The sequence below is a fragment of the Elgaria multicarinata genome, chromosome 11 (genome assembly GCF_023053635.1).
Source record: "Elgaria multicarinata webbii isolate HBS135686 ecotype San Diego chromosome 11, rElgMul1.1.pri, whole genome shotgun sequence".
NCBI classification, from domain to species: domain Eukaryota; kingdom Metazoa; phylum Chordata; class Lepidosauria; order Squamata; family Anguidae; genus Elgaria; species Elgaria multicarinata.
In genome coordinates this window covers 25,793,911-25,813,900 of record NC_086181.1, presented here as the reverse complement: position 1 = coordinate 25,813,900, position 19,990 = coordinate 25,793,911, and the positions used below count along the sequence as shown (strand labels likewise).

Here is a 19,990-nt window from a genome sequence, read left to right as displayed (position 1 = left end):
GAGCAGAGGAAATGCAGTATTAAATTGTAAATTTACTTGTGTATTTGCACTATTGTGCTATGCCACACTGCCACGTAGAGGCTATATAACAGAAAACCAGAAAAGAAAATGCTCCTTGTGAAGTGCTCAGAAAGTAGATATAGTGGATTACCAGGACACTAACAGCCTCTTGTCGAAATGCTCACAAACGTAGAAGGCAGAACTGCTAATAAATAAATAAATCCCTACTCAGTTATTGGAGTTGGGAGAGAGAAAGAGAGAAGGAAGGAAAGATGCTTGGAGTTTTGGGGAAAAGAAAGGTTCAAAACTGCTGGAAGTCGAGAACTGATTTAGAGAACTTGACCAATGTCAGTATCATATTGCTTAGATACGATACCTTGATGAAAGAGGGCTAAAATGAAATATTTAGGTTAGCTGGATGCATATATCCCCTATTGTTCACATTTCTTAAAGGGGGATCAGAGGTTCTAAATGCATATTCATTCAAATTTTGAACTTTTTTTTGTATTGACATTTTTCTTCAATAAAATTTAAACTTTGTTATTTGAACCCTAATGATATCTTTTTCTGGTGAACTGGGAGATTTTCCTCACCCCACATCTAATGGTTGACACCAACACAATCTGAAATATATATATGAAACCTAAAAATACCTGGCTTGGTAGAGACAGCAAGAGAAATATAGAGAACTAAAGATTTCTACTTGGTGGCTGCAGGAAAAGAAAGAGCTGAATATGAGCATTGCCACACTATTTTGCTTGTTTTCCCTTTCACTCACTGAATAAGCACTGCCAGCATGTGACAGCTTCATAGAAAGTAAAGAATGATTCAGTTTTCATCGGGAAACCTCCCTTGTGGAATGTGGGAATACTGTGTACATAATACATCTTGGCTTCAGCAAAGCTTTTGACAAAGTGCCACATGGTATTCTGATTAACAAACTAGCTAAAAGTGGGCTAGATGGAACAACGATTAGGTGGATCCACAGTTGGCTACAGAGTCAGACTCAAAGAGTGCTTATCAATGGTACCTTCCCAAACTTGGAGTGGTAATGAGTGGGGTACCGCAGGGATCAGTCCTGGGCCCAGTGCTCTTCAACATTCTTATTAATGATTTGGACAAGGAGGTGCAGGGAACGCTTATCAAATCTGCAGACAACACAAAATTGGGTGGGATAGCTAACACCCTTGAAGACAGAAACAAACTTCAAACTGATCTTGATAGGCTGGAGTGCTGGGCTGAAAACAATGGAATGAAATTTAATAGGGATAAATGCCAAGTTCTAGACCTAAGGAAAAGAAACCAAATGCATAGTTACAGGATGGGGGATACTTGGCTCAGCGATACTGCAAGTGAGAAAAATCTAGCAATTGATGTAGATCACAAGCTGAATATGAGACAACAGTGTGATATGGCTGCAAAAAGAGCAAATGCTATTTGGGGCTGCATTCAAAGAAGTATTGCTCCCAAATCATGCAAGGTACTCGTTTCCCTCTGTTTGGTATTGGTTAGACCTTATCTTGAGTATTGCATCCAGTCTTGGGCAGCATATGTCAAGAAAGATGCAAACATTTTGGAAGGGGTTCAGAGGAGGGCAACATGGATGATCAGGGGTCTGGAAACAAAGCCCTATGAGGATAGACTAAAAGAACTGGGCATGTTTAGGCTGGAGAAGAGAAGATTGAGGGGGGACACGATAGCACTCTTCAAATACTTGAAAGGTTGTCACACAGCAGAGGGCCAGGATCTCTTCTCGATCCTCCCAGAGTTCAGGACATGGAATAATGAGCTCAACTTACAAGAAGCAAGATTCTGGCTGAACATCAAGAAAAACTTATGTTAGAGCAGTACGACAACGGAACCAGTTACCTAGGGAGGTCATGGGCTATTCCACACTGGAGACATTCAGGAGGCAGCTGGACAGCTCTGTCAGGTATGCTTTAGGGTAGGTTCCTGCATTGAGCAGGGGGCTGGACTTGACAGTCTTATAGGCCCCTTCCAACTCTACTATTCTATGATTCTATGATTCAATAGAATTATGGGTGTCAGAGAAATCTGTCTGGTGGATGCAGTCCAATGAGTTTTCCCATGCTCAGGTCCCTGAAGTTCATTTTGGTTCTCACCGGGACTTCGACCAATTTGCAGTTTTTCCAGACATTTTATGATTTTTTGTTTTATGGAAGGTTTTGCAACTTGTACAAATTTCTGTGCAATTTGTGCAAATTATGGCTGAATTTGTGCAAATAACGGCTGAATTTGTGCAAGTGATGGCAGAATTTGCACTAATTAAGCAAATTACAGCCAAATTTGACTAATTTATGAAAATTCTGCTGAACTATGTGCAACATACTCTGAATTTGTTCAGATTGCATAAAAAATGCAAAAATGTGCAAATTGCAATATATATATATATATATATATATATATATATATATATAGGTTCAGTGATCAGCCAGCTTCTCAGCTAGCAGATGCCAAGTGAGTTGCAAACACTGGGGAATTCTGTCAAAACAAGTAATGGATTCCCAGTAATGAGTATCCCTAAATAGAATAGAATACTATATATGAGAAGAAAGCATGTAATAGATTCCACGAATTAAATTTTATGAGCTCCAGGTATAGGACATTATAATGCCTCTAGAATGATTCCCTATCAGTCAATAGAGTTATTGAAAGTGAATGGGTGAACATGATAACTTCTGGAATACGGAGCTGAACAGGGTCTTTTAGAACAAAATACCTTACCTCAAAATTTCCCTGCTTTATGGTGCTTCGTTGAAAACTCTATGGCCTTTCCCCCCCCTTTTTTCTTTGTAAAAGAGAGAGAGAGAGAGAGAGAGAGAGAGAGAGAGAGAGAGAGAGTTTAAAAAATTAAAACTGTAAAAAGTTTTGAAATTCAAAGGTTTTACAATGCAGGCTTTGCAAAACATTTAGTGTGATAATGACTGTGGTTCATGTTTAATTCTCTAGTAAAAATTATTTGCTGCACTTTGTGAGAATGTTTTAATTTTTAAATTAATAATAATAATAATAAATTCTCATAAAACTATGAATCAAATTAATAAATTTGATTGTTTAGGGAATGAACTGCTATTGAAATGTTAAGAATACCATAGGTGTTGTATTCCATGTGAGTTTGGTTTAGTAAATAAGTTTTAAAACTGTGTTAATCTGTATTTTGGGCAGAATGTAAAAAAGTGGAACCCGAGGGGTTTTTTTAAAATAAGAAGTTATACTCGGATAGGCTTATCCAGCCCATGGTAATGCCTTCTTCTAGGACTATTTTTATTTCTGAAGAGATCTCAGATGTGAAATCTTGTGCCATGGGTTGGTAGGAAATGCCATCTTGAAGTTGGTGAATGACTTCGCCCTCATAGTTGCTGCAGTTAAGAACCACTATTGCTCCTCCCTTGTCTGCCTCTTTAATGATGATTTCGTTGTTGCTTGAGAGGCAGTGCAGGGCTGAAACGTTGAGCATTCTGGACACAGACAAGAATTATTAAAGATTTTATTATCGGCACCAGAGCTAGTCTCTCAATCCACCCCTGCACAGTGGTGCCTTCTTACCCTGCCAATTACACTCCTTTGTAGTCCAACAAGGAAATCAGAGAGCTGAACAATTCCTTTTATTATGCAAGCTGCAGTCAAATCAACAGTGCCTCAGGTTACAATCAGAATTCACAAACAGCAGAGAAATACTAAGTCTCTAGTAAGCTTTGCATAATACAAAACCTCTTAGACTACAGGTATTTCCATTTGGTTAATGCACAATGTCAGATAGTTTCCTTGAAACTGCTGAAAGCTGTTAAAGCCCCACCTTTAGGGTGTGTCTTTCCTGAGAGACCACTTCTGAGAGATCTGATTTTTGCAATGCTGGCCTCCCAATGTTATGGCTTGTCATTGCTCAGATACCCAAGAATGAGATGTCAGGTCAGGTGGGAGGAGGAATGGCAAGCCATAACATTTCCAACTCCTCATCCTCCTTAAGACCTTGACTTCTCACTGGTGAAGAAGGCTCTGGCTGGCTATTATCCAACTGATTAGTTGGCATTGGGATATCTTCCTCTCTGTGACTGTTATTTTCTTACAACCTTAGCTCTTCGACAATCCCTTCCCCTCCTCCCCAACTTAGCTCTGAATCAGTTCCCACATCTTCTTGAACTGAGGTGCTGAGCTCAATCCTTATACAGACACTACGGGTGTGTGAATCCACCAGTGCCATGCTCAGTGGGTGCTCACCTCATCATCACTGACATCCACCAGTGCTCGATGGGGGGTGCGAGCCTCTTCTTAGGCTCAGCTCAGGCTGGCAAGCCCACAGCAGCAACGCACCTGCATGCCAATAATCATGGATTCCCCCTTCCTGCATCAATGGCAGCCTCCCTTAATGAAAGAGGAGGACGTGTGCATGTTCAGAAGCCTCTGTAAATTGTGCATTTCCACACCCCTGCACTAATGTGGGCCTTAAAGGCTCCATTAACGCAAGGGTAAAGGTGCAAAAGCTCCCAATTCCCCTGATAAAGGCTTCCGTTAATGTGGAAAAATTCCATATGTTTGTGAATTTCTTGTGCCGCTTTCACATTCAAAAGCTATTCATTTTGTTCATTTTCCCCAAACACAGTGTGATTACAAAGGGCAGAGGAAATCAAGGTGAGATTAGAAGTGAGCTAAAGTTTTAAGAATTTTGTTCATCTTGAACACCACTCATTCACCCATCCCTAAAGAAAGGCTCAGCCAGGAAATGCCAGCCCTATTTTCTCTGCACAGGAGCTGGCTGGTTTCATAAGCATTAATCCTTCCTCAACTTCACTGGATTTTGTGAATTTCAGAACTGCCTATAGACCCTATTAGGCAGGGGCACTGATCTTAAATCTTTTCCAACTGAGAAGGGATGCTGTGGTGAATTCATAGAGCATTAAAGTTATGCTCTCCATACTCTCGTGAGAAGGTGGAAATGATAACTTAAGGGGTTATTTTTCAACTCGTTTGCACTCATACAGCATTTCTTATGGCACAAATGGCATCAATTTTAGCAATACCCAATAAGAAAACACACCATTTCCAGTTGCATGGCCTTAATTTTGGTCACATGATCAAACACATGGCATTTATTTTGACAGCTGGGGACAACATCTTTGACCATATGTTCATCATCCCCATTTCGACAGAACCTTGCAAGCAGTACAAACATAGAATCATAAATAGGAAAATAAGGTGCAATAAATAACACATTTCAGTTGTAATATTTAACCAGGTATATTCATAAGAGATATGAATCAGTCTCATTGGCAAAGAAGTTCAAAGAGTTAAGTGTTGAAGAGAATAACTGAGCTTCTTTCTCAGCATTTGCTGCTACAGAAGAATTCTAAACTTTTCAAAAATTAAAAAGAGCTCATGAGCTGTAAAAAAAGCAGCTGAATGTCTATATCAGGGCATAAGATAATGAGGGGAATTTTCCTATTTGCATGATGGTGTCACCTTAAGGAAATCTTTATTAAGTTCTCCAAACAAAAGAACTGTAAGGAAGATGAAAATATAGCATCTGGTTAAAGGGAAACTCTGAGCAATCTTGTGATGTCCACCCATAAAAAATCTAGATTAGAAAGTATAGTGAAAGGCAGACATGCATTCTTTAGGTTTTTCTTATTATTAGACATCCTTTTTTGTTCAGCTCAGGCCTCAACATAATAATGTAACATTTCGGGGAAAAGATGCAACCCAGCAACCCAGCACTGGAGGCTAAGATGGAGAAGATCTCCACAGCCACCATGTATTTACCTTTCGTGCTTAGGTAGGATGGAATAAAAGTTAACCAAACACTGCAAAAGACCAACATGCTGAAAGTGATGAACTTGGACTCATTGAAACTGCCAGGTAACTTCCTGGAGAGGAAGGCCACAGTGAAACTGATAACTGCCAAAAAGCCCATGTAGCCCAGAGCACAGTAAAATATAGTCACAGATCCCTCGTTACATTCCAGTATAATTTCTTCAGCCACTGAGTGCATGTCGACAGCTGGAAAGGGGGGAGAGATTCCCAACCACACAATACAGATACTTGCTTGGATAAGGGAGCAAGAAAAAACAATGGTGATGGCTAGCTCCTTCCCCAACCATTTCCTCATCCTGGATCCTGGCTTGGTGGCCATGAAAGCCAGAACTACCATGATGGTTTTTGCCATCACAGAAGATACAGCCAGGGAGAAGATAACAGCAAAGGCTGTTTGTCGGAGGAGACAAGTCATCTTCTGAGGTTGGCCAATAAACAGGAATGTACAAAGGAAGCAGAGCAGGAGGGAGATGAGGAGAGTGTAGGTAAGGATCTGGTTGTTGGCTTTGACTATGGGAGTGTTGTGGTGCTTCACAAACATTCCCAGCACCAGAGCTGACATCAATGAAAAGGAAAGAGCACAGAAGGCTAAACTGAGCCCCAGAGGTTCTTCATAAGACAAGAAGGTAACCGTCCTTGGAATGCAGAAATCCTGATTCTTGCTTGGATAGTCTTTGTCTGAGCATGTGTTACAGTCATTCATATCTATAAAGGAAAAGTTTTGGTCAGTTCAGCTCTCAAACACAAATGCCTTAAATCTCAATATTTCAAGTCCAGGATCCCATTCCACTAATGACATCATGGCTCAGATTGACTATACTGAGCAACGCAAAGCAGGTTGGCCAGTTTGGCACCATGGGACCTTAGGGTCACCGGTTTGTGGCTTGAGGCAGCCTTGGGAATTCATCTGGCCTGTTGGTTCTGAGGATCCTGGTGGGGGGAGGGCTCCCAGGAGGAGTCCTTGTTTGACTGTACCCAGTGGTATGTGGCCTGCTGTCCGTACCCCACCAACATGTTTTGCCAGCCTCCAATCAGGTTGGATAGATGATGCCACAGCCAGCATCATGCTGGTGCATAGTAGAAGAAAATGTAATGACCCTTGCATGGGTGCACAATGCAGCTGTCAGCAGAGGCAAACATTGAGAAGCCCAGTGAGCAGGAGATATTAAGTCCAAATGTTGATATGTGTATTCCCTCCTTTGGTGGTTATTTATGTATTACTTTAATATCACAAGTATTACCCTCTTAAAAGGATTACCCAAGGCAGCTTACCTCGGTCTTTCTCCTCATTGTTATATCCTTATAAAACACTGTGAGGAAAGTTAGAATGGGAGTCAGTGACTAGTTCAAAGTCATCCAGTGGTTTTCATAGCTGAATGAGGACTAGAACACAGATCTCCCAAGTCCCAATCAAACATCCTTATCACTACACCAGATTGGCTCATCAGAAACACCAACTATCTGGCTGCTCATAATTCATTGCAATGTTACTGACTTAGTTTGGTGTGTGTGTGTGTGTGATAGATTTTTAAAGAGCAAACAATTAGACACAAGGAGACACATATGGATACATCAGATTCTTGCCACTTCTGTAACTTCCTCACCAAAACTTTTGAACCCATATGCAATACTGTAGAATAGTCACCCCAACCTATCCATACATTTATTTACATGTTTACAGCCACACTTTTGTATCACTTTTTATATATATATATATATATATATATATATATATATATATATATATATATAATATTTCCTACCTTCCTGGTTTGAAATCTTCCCTTCTGGACATGGGATGCAATCATAGCAGCAGTGTGGTTTCCCCTCCTTCACTTTCTTGCTGGAACCAGGATGGCAACTCTCAGTACATACAGAAAGTGGTCGTGTCTAATCCATGCATGAAAGAGCAGAATGTGACAACAATGATCTTGGAAACCTTCAGTTTCTCAAGTCCAGATCTATGTTGCAACATAGACAAAGCATTTCAAATATGTTTGAATATTGATATACTACATGCTATTCCTATTTTTCTTTATTTTGGAGGGATAGCCCACTAACAACTGTTTTGGGAGAGCCATGATGAATTATAAAATAAATTGCAGTGTATGATATTCAATACTCTCCTAAAGCTGCATTACTTGGCTATTGTCTTAGAAAAATGTCTTTGAAGTTATTGTGCCTTGAGCTGCCTATAAATCTATTTATTTGAAATGGCCAATAAAAGCTGCTCACTGGATATCAATAAGAAGTGCTATTTGGATTGGATTGGATTGGATTGGATTGGATGTGTTTCAGCTGCAGCCTTTTTAACCAAGCTCACAAGTTATGAATATATGGATAGGTTCATTGAGAAATTAAATCCAGTTATAAACAATTGAATTAAAAGCGTGATGAGATGTCTTATTTGGGGCACAAGCCAGTACTTAAGATACTTCAGGTGATGGGCTGTATTACATGAGAGAAGTATTTTCCCTGCAACAGCTGGAGCAATGATTTGACTCACGGTAAACACTTATTTCTAATCTTTTTTTTTTTTAGCAACCCAGCTACTCCATTCCAACAATTGGAACTTATTAGAATTATTCCAAACACTTATTATAATTATGCCTTACCACCAGGGTAGATTTGAATTGAATCCAATAGCTGAAAATATGGGAACCCTATCTGACAGGGTCCAATGGTTGTCTCTAAGTACTAAAGGAACTAAATAAATAAATAATAAATAAATAAATGCATCGTACCTAATGATAAAAGGGTGCTAAAAGCAACAAAAAAGCTTCTCTCAGGTATGTGCATAGTAAAAGACAAAGGAGAGAGATAGTGGTTCAACTATTCCACGAGGATGGCAAAATGATAACAGATGACGAATAAAAGGCAGAAGTGTTCAATTCCTAACTTGGCTCAGTCTTCTACCAAAAAATGGTCTATTACTGTTTCCCCTATCAATTCTGAAGTACAAGGTGAAGGGAATGGACTGCAGTTTGAGACTGATTTAAAAAAATGGTCAAGGAACACCTATTACTTTGAATGAGTTCAAATCTCCATCCTAGAGTAATAAGGAACTAGTAGAAGAACTCTCAGAGCTGCTGTGTATTATCTTTGTGATAATACAGAGGAGGGCCATACAGAGGAGCGCCAGGATCTCTTCTTGATCATCCCAGAGTGCAGGACATGGAATGATGGGTCAAGTTACAGGAAGCCAGATTCCAGTGGGACATAAGGAAAAAAACTTCCTGAGTGTTAGAGCAGAATGACAATAGAACCAATTAGCCTGGGAGGTAGTGGGTTCTCCCACACCAGAGGCATTCAAGAGGCAACTGTACAGTCATCTGTCAGGTATGCCTGAAGGTGGATTCCTGCATTGGTCAGGGGGTTGAACTCGATGGCCTTACAGGCACCTTTCAACTCAAATCATCTATGACTCTATTTTGTGACAATTGGTTCCTACCTTGTTAAAACAGCTGTGCCATAATATGGCATCCTCATCAATGGTTGGTGCTTGGTCGGGAGAAGGATTGGGATCTATCATCCCAACTTTCACTCGGAGAAAGGATTTATTGGAAGAAATATTCAAGGTGATAACATCAAATCCTGCTACTACCTCTGCATTCTCATTAAAGAAAACCTCATTCTGGGCATTGTTGTTAAATGAGACACCTCTAAGAAACTGATGGAGCTAGATGAAAGATAGAAATGCAAGTGTTTAAAAACTATTATGAATGATGTTTGATATATAAGGCTAAGGTCTAAGAAAAGGAGCAGAATGATGTCATGAATGATATTCAATTTGGAAAAGTTTGATAGAAGAAATGCTCCCCTTTTATATATTATTATTTGCCTCCTGTTTTCCTCATGCAAGGAATCCAACACAGCTTAACAGATTTTCCTTTTCTCTACGTTTATCTTTACAACAACCCCGTGAGGGTAAGAGTAAGTGATTGCTGCAAAATCACCAAGTGAGGTTCATAGAGAAGTGGGGACTAGAAGCTGGATCTCCTGAGTCCACATCCTTCACTCTAACCATTACATCAAATGGGCTCTCAGATGTAGCAGGACAGGAACCAGCAAAATACACAACAGTGGATTATGTGCATATATTAAAGTATCAGGTGGCAAGAGGAAAGCAGAGCAGGCTGATTGAAATGTGGACAGTCATATGAGCAGATGAAAAATTTTGAGTATAAAGCATGATACAGATATTGAGTGTTGTTGTAATATGAAAAGATATGGTGGTTGTCTTTTGGTTTGACAACCAAGGAAGTTGAGGACATTACCTTCCACCGCTGATCATTCTGAACATTATTTCCTTTAATATCCAGCATTGCCCTGTGTTTGATTTTAGATGAGAACATGGCATGTAGAGCATGGGCTACAGCATAGACAGCATTGTAGATGCTGTAGCTTTGGCCAGTCATGCTCATTTCAAAAAAAGATCCAGGTAGGCTCTCCAACTTTTCCCTTCCAGTGCAAATCTTAGCTTCCATATCATTCCCTGCTGTTTTGGGGAATATACAGTCAAATGCTTGTTGCCAAATATCCCTGATAAAACCATCTCCTCTTGTGCTGAAAGGATTTCTGCTCTCCACAAATGACTTAAATCCTGGTGGATCATTGGAGTGAATCCTGAAGGAGAGAGCACCATGGAATATTCCTCCATCCAAATTCCTCTGAAAAACAAATGTATTGATCTCCATCTGGGCTGTTGTTATCCATACTTTGCCTTTTATTTTGTTTGCCCTGTGCTCTTGTTGTGATAGATGTGGCAAAAATCGAAAAAATGCACTGGAATATGATTCTGCATGAGCCACTACTACTTTGGCATTGCTGCCCATCACTTTTTCATGTATATTTAACCCTTGTTCTAAAATGCCGTACATTTCAGTGACATAAGTAAATTTAGGGATTCTTTCTATAAAGGCAAAACAGATGCCTCTCTGGGAAAACATTGGAAACACAGTTTGCATAAATCTTTCTCCATTGTCAGTATCCATAAAAGCAAGTCCAATCCATGTCCACCTGAAATGCAGGAGCAAGTAAAGAATCCCCTCATTCTGAAGGGCTTCCTGAGGAACCATCTGGTAGAAGGGAAGTCCTGGAGTCTTATCATTCATGACTGGAGCAGTGCCATATGTAAGCTAAGGAGAGATTCCAGAAGTGTTCGTAAGGGGAGAATAATTTATGGCACTCTTTCTAGAGTTTCAAACAACGCACACACATAATATCAGTAATTCTTAGAATAACTCTGCAGGACATGCAAGTTTTATTTTTGCCTTAACAGAAACCAGGTTTATATAACCTATTAACCCCAAGATCTGTTCGAGTACAATTCCCATCCCCCCCAGTCAGGAGCTGATGAGGGAGTTGTAGTCCAAAACATCTCTATGGCACCATATTTGGGAAGGCTGTCTATCTCAGTTGGCTCTCCTAAGAGAGCGTTAAGTTAGTCATTTCCTTGTTTGTTATATTTGTATCCGATCATTCCCTCAAATACTACTGTAGGCAGCTAGCAACATCAACAATAATGCAATAAAGAACCATGAAATAACACTACTTTCAAAAAAGAGTTAAAACACGTAACAACGTATTTACCAACCAACATTAAGGAAAAATTTCAGTCTAACTAGAAGTGTCTTTGCATGCTTGCAGAAGGTAACTAGATAATATCTTCTGACAAAACCCTCAAGTCTATTTACTAATGGGTCTTGAAGAGGGGAGCTAGTATTATTAACTATGGGAAATTATGCAGTTCTGAACCAATATATGAAGCAAAATTCACTTAACTTTGGAAATCTGCGCTTCTCCAAATTTTGTACAAAAATGTGTTTATTAGTGTTTATTTGAGAAAATAACTTTCAAAAATGCATGACATGGAAAAATGCTTACACAAATGTGCCCCATAGGTTAAATTGTATAGAAAATTATGGATGTTTATGTAAAGGAAGTCAGGGTCCACCTGACGTCCCTGCAAGGTAGGCTCCTGGACTCACCTCCCTAGCCCTGTCCACAACTGGGACGAGCCAGATGTTCCAAGAATAAAGCACAAACATACATTAGGGACCAAAGCAGGTTTATTAACACCATTAAGGGCTTTGCTAGACCAGAGTTTAGCCCAGATGATGCATAGGAGATACCGGGCTCAGGCAGGGGTCAACCCTGCATGGCCCCGGGGTAACAGGCACCACTTTTGGCCTGGTATTTCCGCAGTCCCGGGCTGAACCCCGGGACTGCGGAAGGTCTAGCCCGTTCCAAGGCTTTTCCCGGCTAGGCCGCTTACTCACACATAAGGGTGGAGATCTTGGGCAGGGGCAGGGGGCGAGATCAGGGGCAGGGGCAGGGCAGAGATTGGGGGCAGGGGCAGAGTTCAGGGCCAGGTGCAGGGGGAGAGATTGGGGCCAGGGGCAGGGGGAGAGATCAGAGCTGGGGGGGAGATCAGAGCCGGGGGAGAGATCGGGGGGAGATCAGAACCAGGGAGATCGGGGGGGGGGGAGATCAGAACCAGGGAGATTGGGGGTAGGGGGAGCAGGGAGAATGTTTTTTTTTTTAAAAAAAAATACTTGCCTAAGCTCACAAGCATTCGTGTGCATCCAGACCTTTAAATAAATAAATTTTTAAAAATGGCAGATGCAACGGGGCTTTCCTTTAGCCTGTCACGTCTGACGTCTAGATTAGAGCAACAGCTCACCCCTCCTGCTGCACAGATTAAGAGGTAGGTCTAGCAAAGGCCTCAGACTAACATGTAAGGCCTTGGTCGGTAAAAGCTAAGCAGGAGGGAAAGGGAAGTGTTGGGGGAGGAGGTGAGGGAAAAGGAGTGAGAAAAGCAATTGAAGGAAGAAGGCTAGCAATTACCCCAATCAAACCATCAGTCACTCCACCACCCAGCTGCTGCAGCAGCTGACCTTTTCCACAATACCCCAACACTTTAAAACATAAGAAAAGCCTAAATAACTCCAAGCAGCCCCCCTTGGCTGCTCGAACCTGATCTTCCCTTGACACGCATGTCGCCCAGCAAAGAAGATGAAACCCTCCAGCACGAGACACTTTTATCCCTTTTCAGCCACCTAGCCCCATGATCCACATCAACCAACCAATGCCCTTCCTGGGCTTCTGGCAACCCCTCCCAACAGGAGCAAGATCCACATTCTTTCCCACAGCTGAAACAAGTTGACTTCTAAGCACCCCTGGAAGTGGTAGGCAGACATGACCTTGGTAGGCTCCTTGGCAGGCCCTCCCAGCTCCTTCCCTCCCACCTGAGCCTCGGACAACAAACTTGAAGAACAAAGCAATATACATTCAGGTAGACACCAAAGTAACATAAAATCAGAACACAAACCATTTCAGACCCCTTGTTCTTCACAGTTTACAAATTGCCACATGAAGCTTTTTTTAAATTAAAAAATTAAATAAATCTCATTGTTTTGCAAAAAATGAAATATATAATTTGAAATATTCTCAAACTTTAAGATGAACTGACCTTAATATTTGAAAAAAATGAGAAACTGAGAAAACAGAAACACATTGATTTGATGATCTGTAGTTTTAGTATATACATCATGAGGTTACGCATCTTTAAGTTTGCTTTAATCTCCAGAAGGATCAATAGAAGAACATTTTTAAATACTAACTTTAGATATTGGCAGTGTGGTACACACCTTGCAGATTTTATCCAGCTATGCTGATGCTATAACTTGGTATATAGGTTCTGGTACAAGTTCCTAGATATAATAGATCAAATGCCTCGGAATAATTTCGTAACAGTTTTAGACAAACTGTCTCTGCCATTTTCGTTCTGACCTTTTCACTGGTGGCTATGATTGTCTGTAATAGACACTGGAAGGTCTCAATTAGTGATATCACAAGCATCTGACTGGGGCCACAGCTAGACCTAAGGTTTATCCTGGGATCATCCAGGGTTCACCCCTGCCTGAGCACTGGATCCCCTGTGGATGATCCAGGGATAAACCTTAGGTCTAGCTATGGCCCAAGTCTGTGAAGGCAGCAGATTCCCTTGCATCCAGCCCTCACAAATTCTTTGCCCCTGCTGCATTAATAGTGGCCACCGTTACTGCAATAGGGGAAAATGCACACTTTCAAGAGGCTCTGGAAATTGTGCTTCCCCCCCTGCTCCAATGGTGGACTTAAAAGCCATATTGATGCAAGGGTAAAGGGTTCCTTCAGCGCCTTCACCTTGGGAAGGTGACGAATTAACTGGATCCATTGCAGATCAACTCTGCTGTGTTCTACATCTAAGGCCCTCCTCCTAGTGCCTACTCTGAGGGAAGCCTTTTTAATGGTGGCCCACCAATTATGGAATGATCTCCCCTATGAGGCTCGCCTGGCACCAACATTGTTATCTTTTCAGTGCCAGGTTAAGACCTTCCTCTTCCCCCAGGCATTTAACAGCATTTAACAACGGTTTGTTTGTTTTTAACGGACCCCAGAATAGCTGTTTTTATAAGGATACTGTTGTTTTTATGCTTTTATGTTTTTAAACTTTGTGTATTTGATTTTAAAGTTTACCATTTTTAACTTTCATTAGACACCCAGAGAGCTTCAGCTATGGGGCGGTATATAAATGCAATAAATAAATAAATAAGAAAGAAAGAAAGAAAGAAAAAGAAAGAAAGAAAGAAAGAGCGAGCCTGAATGTTTGCCTTGTAGGGAACTGCTGCCTATCAATCAGTACCTGGACTTAGGAAGTAGATGTCAGCATTTAGCCATAGTTATTTGCCACTGCAGAATCAAAGTTATATATTAAATAAAAGTGTGACACTTACACAAAAGGTTTTGTGCCCCATGATTTTCTTGTTTTGAATACTAGTGACTGAAGTTTTGAACTCTTTGCTATTGTGCGAATAAAAATCAGTTTGCTTTTACTTAATCCTATAGATATTCAATCCTGGTGCAGAATTAGCATTCTATGGAGAATTGGCTTGAGTTGTACTATCTCAGTTACAATTTGTGAATGTCACATTTTTAATGATTTATGAATCATAGATAAACTTTGTATATCATGCAAAAGAAAGAATGACAGAAAAACAATGGTTGATGTCATTATCTTCAATGCAGCTTCCTTATATTTCACATACATAAAAGCACAGGTGCCCTACCTGTGGAATCTTATAGATATCCAAGATATTTGCCATTTGAAGAGAGATTTCAGGGTCTAATCCCCCAATAATGGCTATGAGATTCCTCTGGGTATCACATAAGTAGTTGGGGACCAATCTCTCCAGTAACGATAGAAGTAACATGGTTGCATGATAGGTTTTCCTTGCATTGTCATTGCTGTCATAGATACGGAAGCCCAGGGTGAGGTTTGGCAATATCTTAGAGTTTTCATTGATCTCTTTTATGGCAAATGCAAAGGCCAGGAGATGTTGGTAATTCTTAGGCACGATGCTGGAATGTGAGTCAACACTTGAGTCACAGAATGTTTGTCAATACTTACAACATGAAAATATACATACATACTTAGAAGCAGATTGCTATGAGTTAGAACGGAATTACTCCCTGGTAAGTGGATTTGGATGACTGCCTAGAAAAACGTATACAATAGGGAAACTTGGGTACAAAAAAGTATATATCCGGTAAAGTTGAATACAAAATACAGTGAGGGAAATTTGCATAGGAAAATAACTTTTTTCATGCTGATCAAATGTGCAGATTGATGTGATAAATGGATGGAATGAACTCATGACTGAATACATGGTTGGGGCAGCAGCTCTAGGACTTATAATTCCAATGACATAATAAATGCATTTGTTATTTAAAAAGCAAGTAAAAATGCAACCCTTACACAAGGTCTTCCAGCAAGTCTGGTGGGGGTTCTTCTGTGAAGGATGTTGGGCTGGAGATGACGACACCCTGAAATACAACACCACCAATAATGATGTCTCCTGGCTGATGATACGTGTGAAGTGGAGAGTGAGAATCCTGAATGCTGCATTTTATCATGTGAGCCTGGCATACCGTATGAGGAAACAGTGCCATGAGCAGAGCCACTAAAACTGCCATCCACAATACAATGGCAAATCTTCCCTCTACACACAGATTCCCCTATGGTCTTCTACAACACTGGCATAATTTAATCGCTGTGTAATTAAAACTTACTTCTTAACAACAGTTTAGTCTGCTAATAGGAATATATATTGTAACATGCTAAACAGCACACTACAGGAGACTTGCTTGTTCCTAGTCCCTTCCCTATTTCTAAATGATACTAGGTATATTTATGATATCCATCACTGTCTTCTTGTTAGTTTTGCTAGCAGCCACTGAAACTCCAGAGGAATTTTATGAATCAGCAGAATAAATTACTATCCTTTGTATAATTAAAGTGTGAAGTAATTACTCTTTCAAAGAGGCCAATTCCCTGTTGAACTGCTGGTGGAAAAAATTTTTTTAACATGGAATTTTATTTTATTTAAGATTAACAAAATGAAGGCAATAGGAAGAAGAAGAAGAAGAAGAAGAAGAAGAAGAAGATGAAGAAGAAGAAGAAGAAGAAGAAGAAGAAGAAGAAGAAGAAGAAGAAGAAGAAGAAGAAGAAGGCGGCACATAATAATAAATTGAAATCACTAAAGAAGCAAAGAAATTCACTAATTATAAATCTTAGTCTATAACTGAAATGCTTATGGAACATTTACAATAAATGACCGAAGAAAGAGCTCAATACCAAATGAAAGGAAAAATACAAGTTACACAGCATATAGAAGCATTGTGTTTTACTGTATGTCAACTTGTTTGTATGTGCGTAATCAGGAAAAAAAATTGGCTGTTAATCATTTCCTCCCCATGGTTGTTTATGGGGTTTTTTTTTTAGATAACATCAAGACCCACCTGTTTTGCATGTGTGACTAAAGAGCTCTTTCAGCAAGTTCTTTTAGAGCAGGGAAAATGCAGTATTAAATTGTAAAAAGTGAAAAACCACTTGTTTATTTGTGTATTTGCACTATTGTGCTATACCACTCTGCCACCTACAGGCTATATAACAGAAAAGCAGGAAAGAGAATGCTCCTTGTGAAGTGCTGAGAAAGTAGATATATTGGATTACCAGCACACTAACAGCCTCTTGTCAAAATGCTCACTAACTTAAAAAGCAGAACTGCTAAAAAAAATCCCTCCTCATTTGTTGGAGTTGGCAGAGAGAGAGAGAGAGAGAGAGAAGGAAGGAAAGATGCCTGGAGTTTGGGGGAAAGAAAGGGTCAAAACTGCTGGTTTAGAGAAATTCACCAATGTCAGTAATATATTGCTTAGAAAAGATACCTTGATGAAATAGGGCTAAAATGAAATATTCAGGTTAGCTGGATGCATTTATCCCCTATTGTTCACATTTCTTAAAGGAGGAGCAGAGGTTCTAAATGCATATTCATTCAAATTTTGATATTTTTTTTGTATTGACATTTTTCTTCAGTAAAATTTAAACTTTGTTATTTAAACCTTAACGATCTCTGTTTCTGGTGAACTGGGAGATTTTCCTCTCGCCACATCTAATGGCTGACTCCAACACAATCTGAAATACATATCTGAAATCTAAAAAAAAACCCTTTGCTTGTTAGAGACAGCCAGGGAAATATAGAGAACTAAAGATTTCTACTTGGTGGCTGCAGGAAAAGAAATAGCAGAAAAGGAGCATTGCCACACTATTTTTCACTCACTGAATAAGCACTGCCAACATGTGACAGCTTCATAGAAAGTAAAGAATGATTCAGTTTTCATCGGGTAACCTCCCTTGTGGAATGTGAGAATGCTGTGTACATAATACATCTTGGCTTCAGCAAAGCTTTTGACTAGGGGCTCATCTACACCATGCAGGATATTGCACTGTGAAAGTGGTATATAAAAGGCAGGAACCACACCAAGCAGGATATAGTGGTATGAAGGCGGTATATGGTATATATGTCAATGGGCCCCAACAGTTGTCAGTGTATTGCAATACCACTATAAAGCAGTAGTGTGGCTCCTGCCTTTTAGATACCACTTTCATACCACTTTCATAGTGCAATATCCTGCATGGTGTAGATGAGGCCAAAGTGTCACATGTTATTCTGATCAACGAACTAGCTAAAAGTGGGCTAGATGGAACAACTATTAGGTGGACCAACAGTTGGCTACAGACTCAGACTCAAAGGGCCTTGGTAGATCTACCACTGAATCCAGTGGTGAGGAGGGGCCAGGCCACACTAGAAGTAGTGAGGCCTGTCGGCCCTGTCTACATGCGAGATGCGACAGGGCCTAGGAAAGCCCCATCGCGTCCGCCAGTTTCTTTTAACTTAAAGGTGCTGCATGCGCAGGAGCGCAACACTGGAAAAGGTAAGTGTTGTTGTTGTTGTTTTTAAAAAAATAGGGTCCCCCCCATCCCCATCCCCCAATTTCCCCCCACCACCTCCCCTGGCCTCCGATCCCCACTGCCCCCACATCCATGTCTCACCTCCACCCCTGTCCCCGGCCGTTCTGTCCCGCTGCCACCACCACTGTCCCCAGCCGGTGTTTCCTGTTGTCACCATGTCCGGCCTGCAGGACATGGCGATAGCAGGCATCACAGGCCGGACATGGCGACAACAGGAAATGCCGGCTGGGGACAGTAGCGGCGGCGGCGGCAGCAGGACAGAGCGGCTGGGGACATCAGTGGCAGTGGCAGCAGCAGGACACAGCAGGTGAGGACAAGGGGGGTGGCAAGACATGGATGTGGGGACGGGGGGATTGAAGGCCAGGGGGGTAATGGGGGAATCAGGGGAAGGGGGGTAGGAGAGTTACGGCCCATCCGCCACTTTTCCCGGCCACTCGCACGTAAGTGCGGTAGCCGGGAAAAGCAGCAGAACAGTCCACACGCCCGCGGTCCCGGCCTCAGCCCAACCTGAGGCCGGGACCCCAGGAAGAACCACGCTACAAGCAGTTCCGGTTAGCGCGGTGCCAGGGCAGCTCAAGCCCTGGCTGAGGCTGGGATCCCCTGTGTGTCATTTGGACACACAGGGTCGAGCACAGGCCTCACACCGTGCTAACCCCTGGTCTAGCAAGACCCAAAGAGTGCTTATCAACGGTACCTTCCCAAAGTGGGAGTGGTAATGAGTGGAGTACCACATTGCTCAGTCCTGGGCCCAGTGCTCTTCAACGTTCTTATTAATGATTTGGATAAGGACATGCAGGGAATGCTTATCAAATTTGCAGATGACACAAAACTGGGTGGGATAGCAAATACTCTGGAAGACAGAAGCAAACTTCAAAGTGATCTTGATAGGCTGGTGTGCAGACGACTTGAAGGGGGTTCAGAGGAGGGCAACAAGAATGATCAGGGGTCTAGAAACAAAGCCCTATGAGGATAGACTAAAAGAACTGGGCATTTTTAGACTGGAGAAGATAAGAGTGAGGGGAGATATGATAGCACTCTTCAAATACTTGAAAGGTTGTCACACAGCAGAATGCCACGATCTCTTCTCGATCATCCCAGAGTGCAAGCCATCGAATAATGGGCTCAAGTTATAAGAAGCCGGCTGGACATCAAGAAAAACTTCCTGACTGTTAGAGCAGTACGACAATGGAACCAATTACCTAGGGAGGTCATGGGCTCTCCCACACTGGAGACATTCAGGAGGCAGCTGGATAGCCATCTGTCAGGTATGCTTTAGGGTGGATTCCTGCATTGAGCAGGGGACTGGACTTGACAGCCTTATAGGCCCATTCCAACTCTACTATTCTATGATTCTATGATTCTATAATTCAATAGAATTATGGGTGTCAGAGAAATCTGTCTGGTAGATGCAGTCCAATGAGTTTTCCTATGCTCAGGTCCCTGAACTTCATTTTGGTTCTCACAGGGAGTTCGACCAATTTGCAAATTTTCCAAACATTTTGTGTATTTTTGTTTTTTGGAAGGTTTTGCAATTTGTACAAATTTCTGTGCAATTTGTGCAAATTACGGCTGAATTTGTGCAAGTGATGGCAAAATTTGCACTAATTAATCAAATTACAGCCAAATTTGTCTAATTAATGAAATTCTGCTGAACTTTGTGCAATGTGCTCTGAATTTGTTCAGATTGCATAAAAAAAGCAAAAATGTGCAAATTGCAATAGGTTCAGTGATCAGCCAGCTTCTCAGCTAGCAGATGCCAAGTGAGTTGCATACGCTAGGGAACTCTGTCAAGCCAAAACAAGTAATGGA

The 19,990-nt window shown here is 41.2% G+C and overlaps 1 protein-coding gene across 1 annotated transcript; it reads right to left on the bottom strand.

The window, feature by feature from the left end:
• Positions 1-5,632: 5,632 nt before the first annotated feature.
• On the bottom strand, positions 5,633-15,786 carry LOC134405572 (vomeronasal type-2 receptor 26-like). The gene is made up of 7 exons (XM_063136818.1): positions 15,629-15,786; positions 14,940-15,231; positions 10,285-10,967; positions 10,107-10,158; positions 9,281-9,508; positions 7,593-7,719; positions 5,633-6,534 (listed from the first exon to the last, which is right to left on the bottom strand). Exons 1-7 carry the CDS (start codon positions 15,784-15,786, stop codon positions 5,633-5,635), a joined length of 2,442 nt encoding a protein of 813 aa, XP_062992888.1.
• Positions 15,787-19,990: the final 4,204 nt, after the last annotated feature.

Bases quoted from the DNA above. Each gene is read 5' to 3' on its own strand.
- LOC134405572 (XM_063136818.1), bottom strand. From the start codon at position 15,786: ATGATAAAATGCAGCATTCAGGATTCTCACTCTCCACTTCACACGTAT. The intron at 15,232-15,628 runs GTAAGGGTTGCA...CTCACATTCCAG, and splicing joins GACTTGCTGGAAGACCTTGT to CATCGTGCCTAAGAATTACC. The intron at 7,720-9,280 runs GTAGGAACCAAT...TGCATGGATTAG, and splicing joins GGCACAGCTGTTTTAACAAG to ACACGACCACTTTCTGTATG.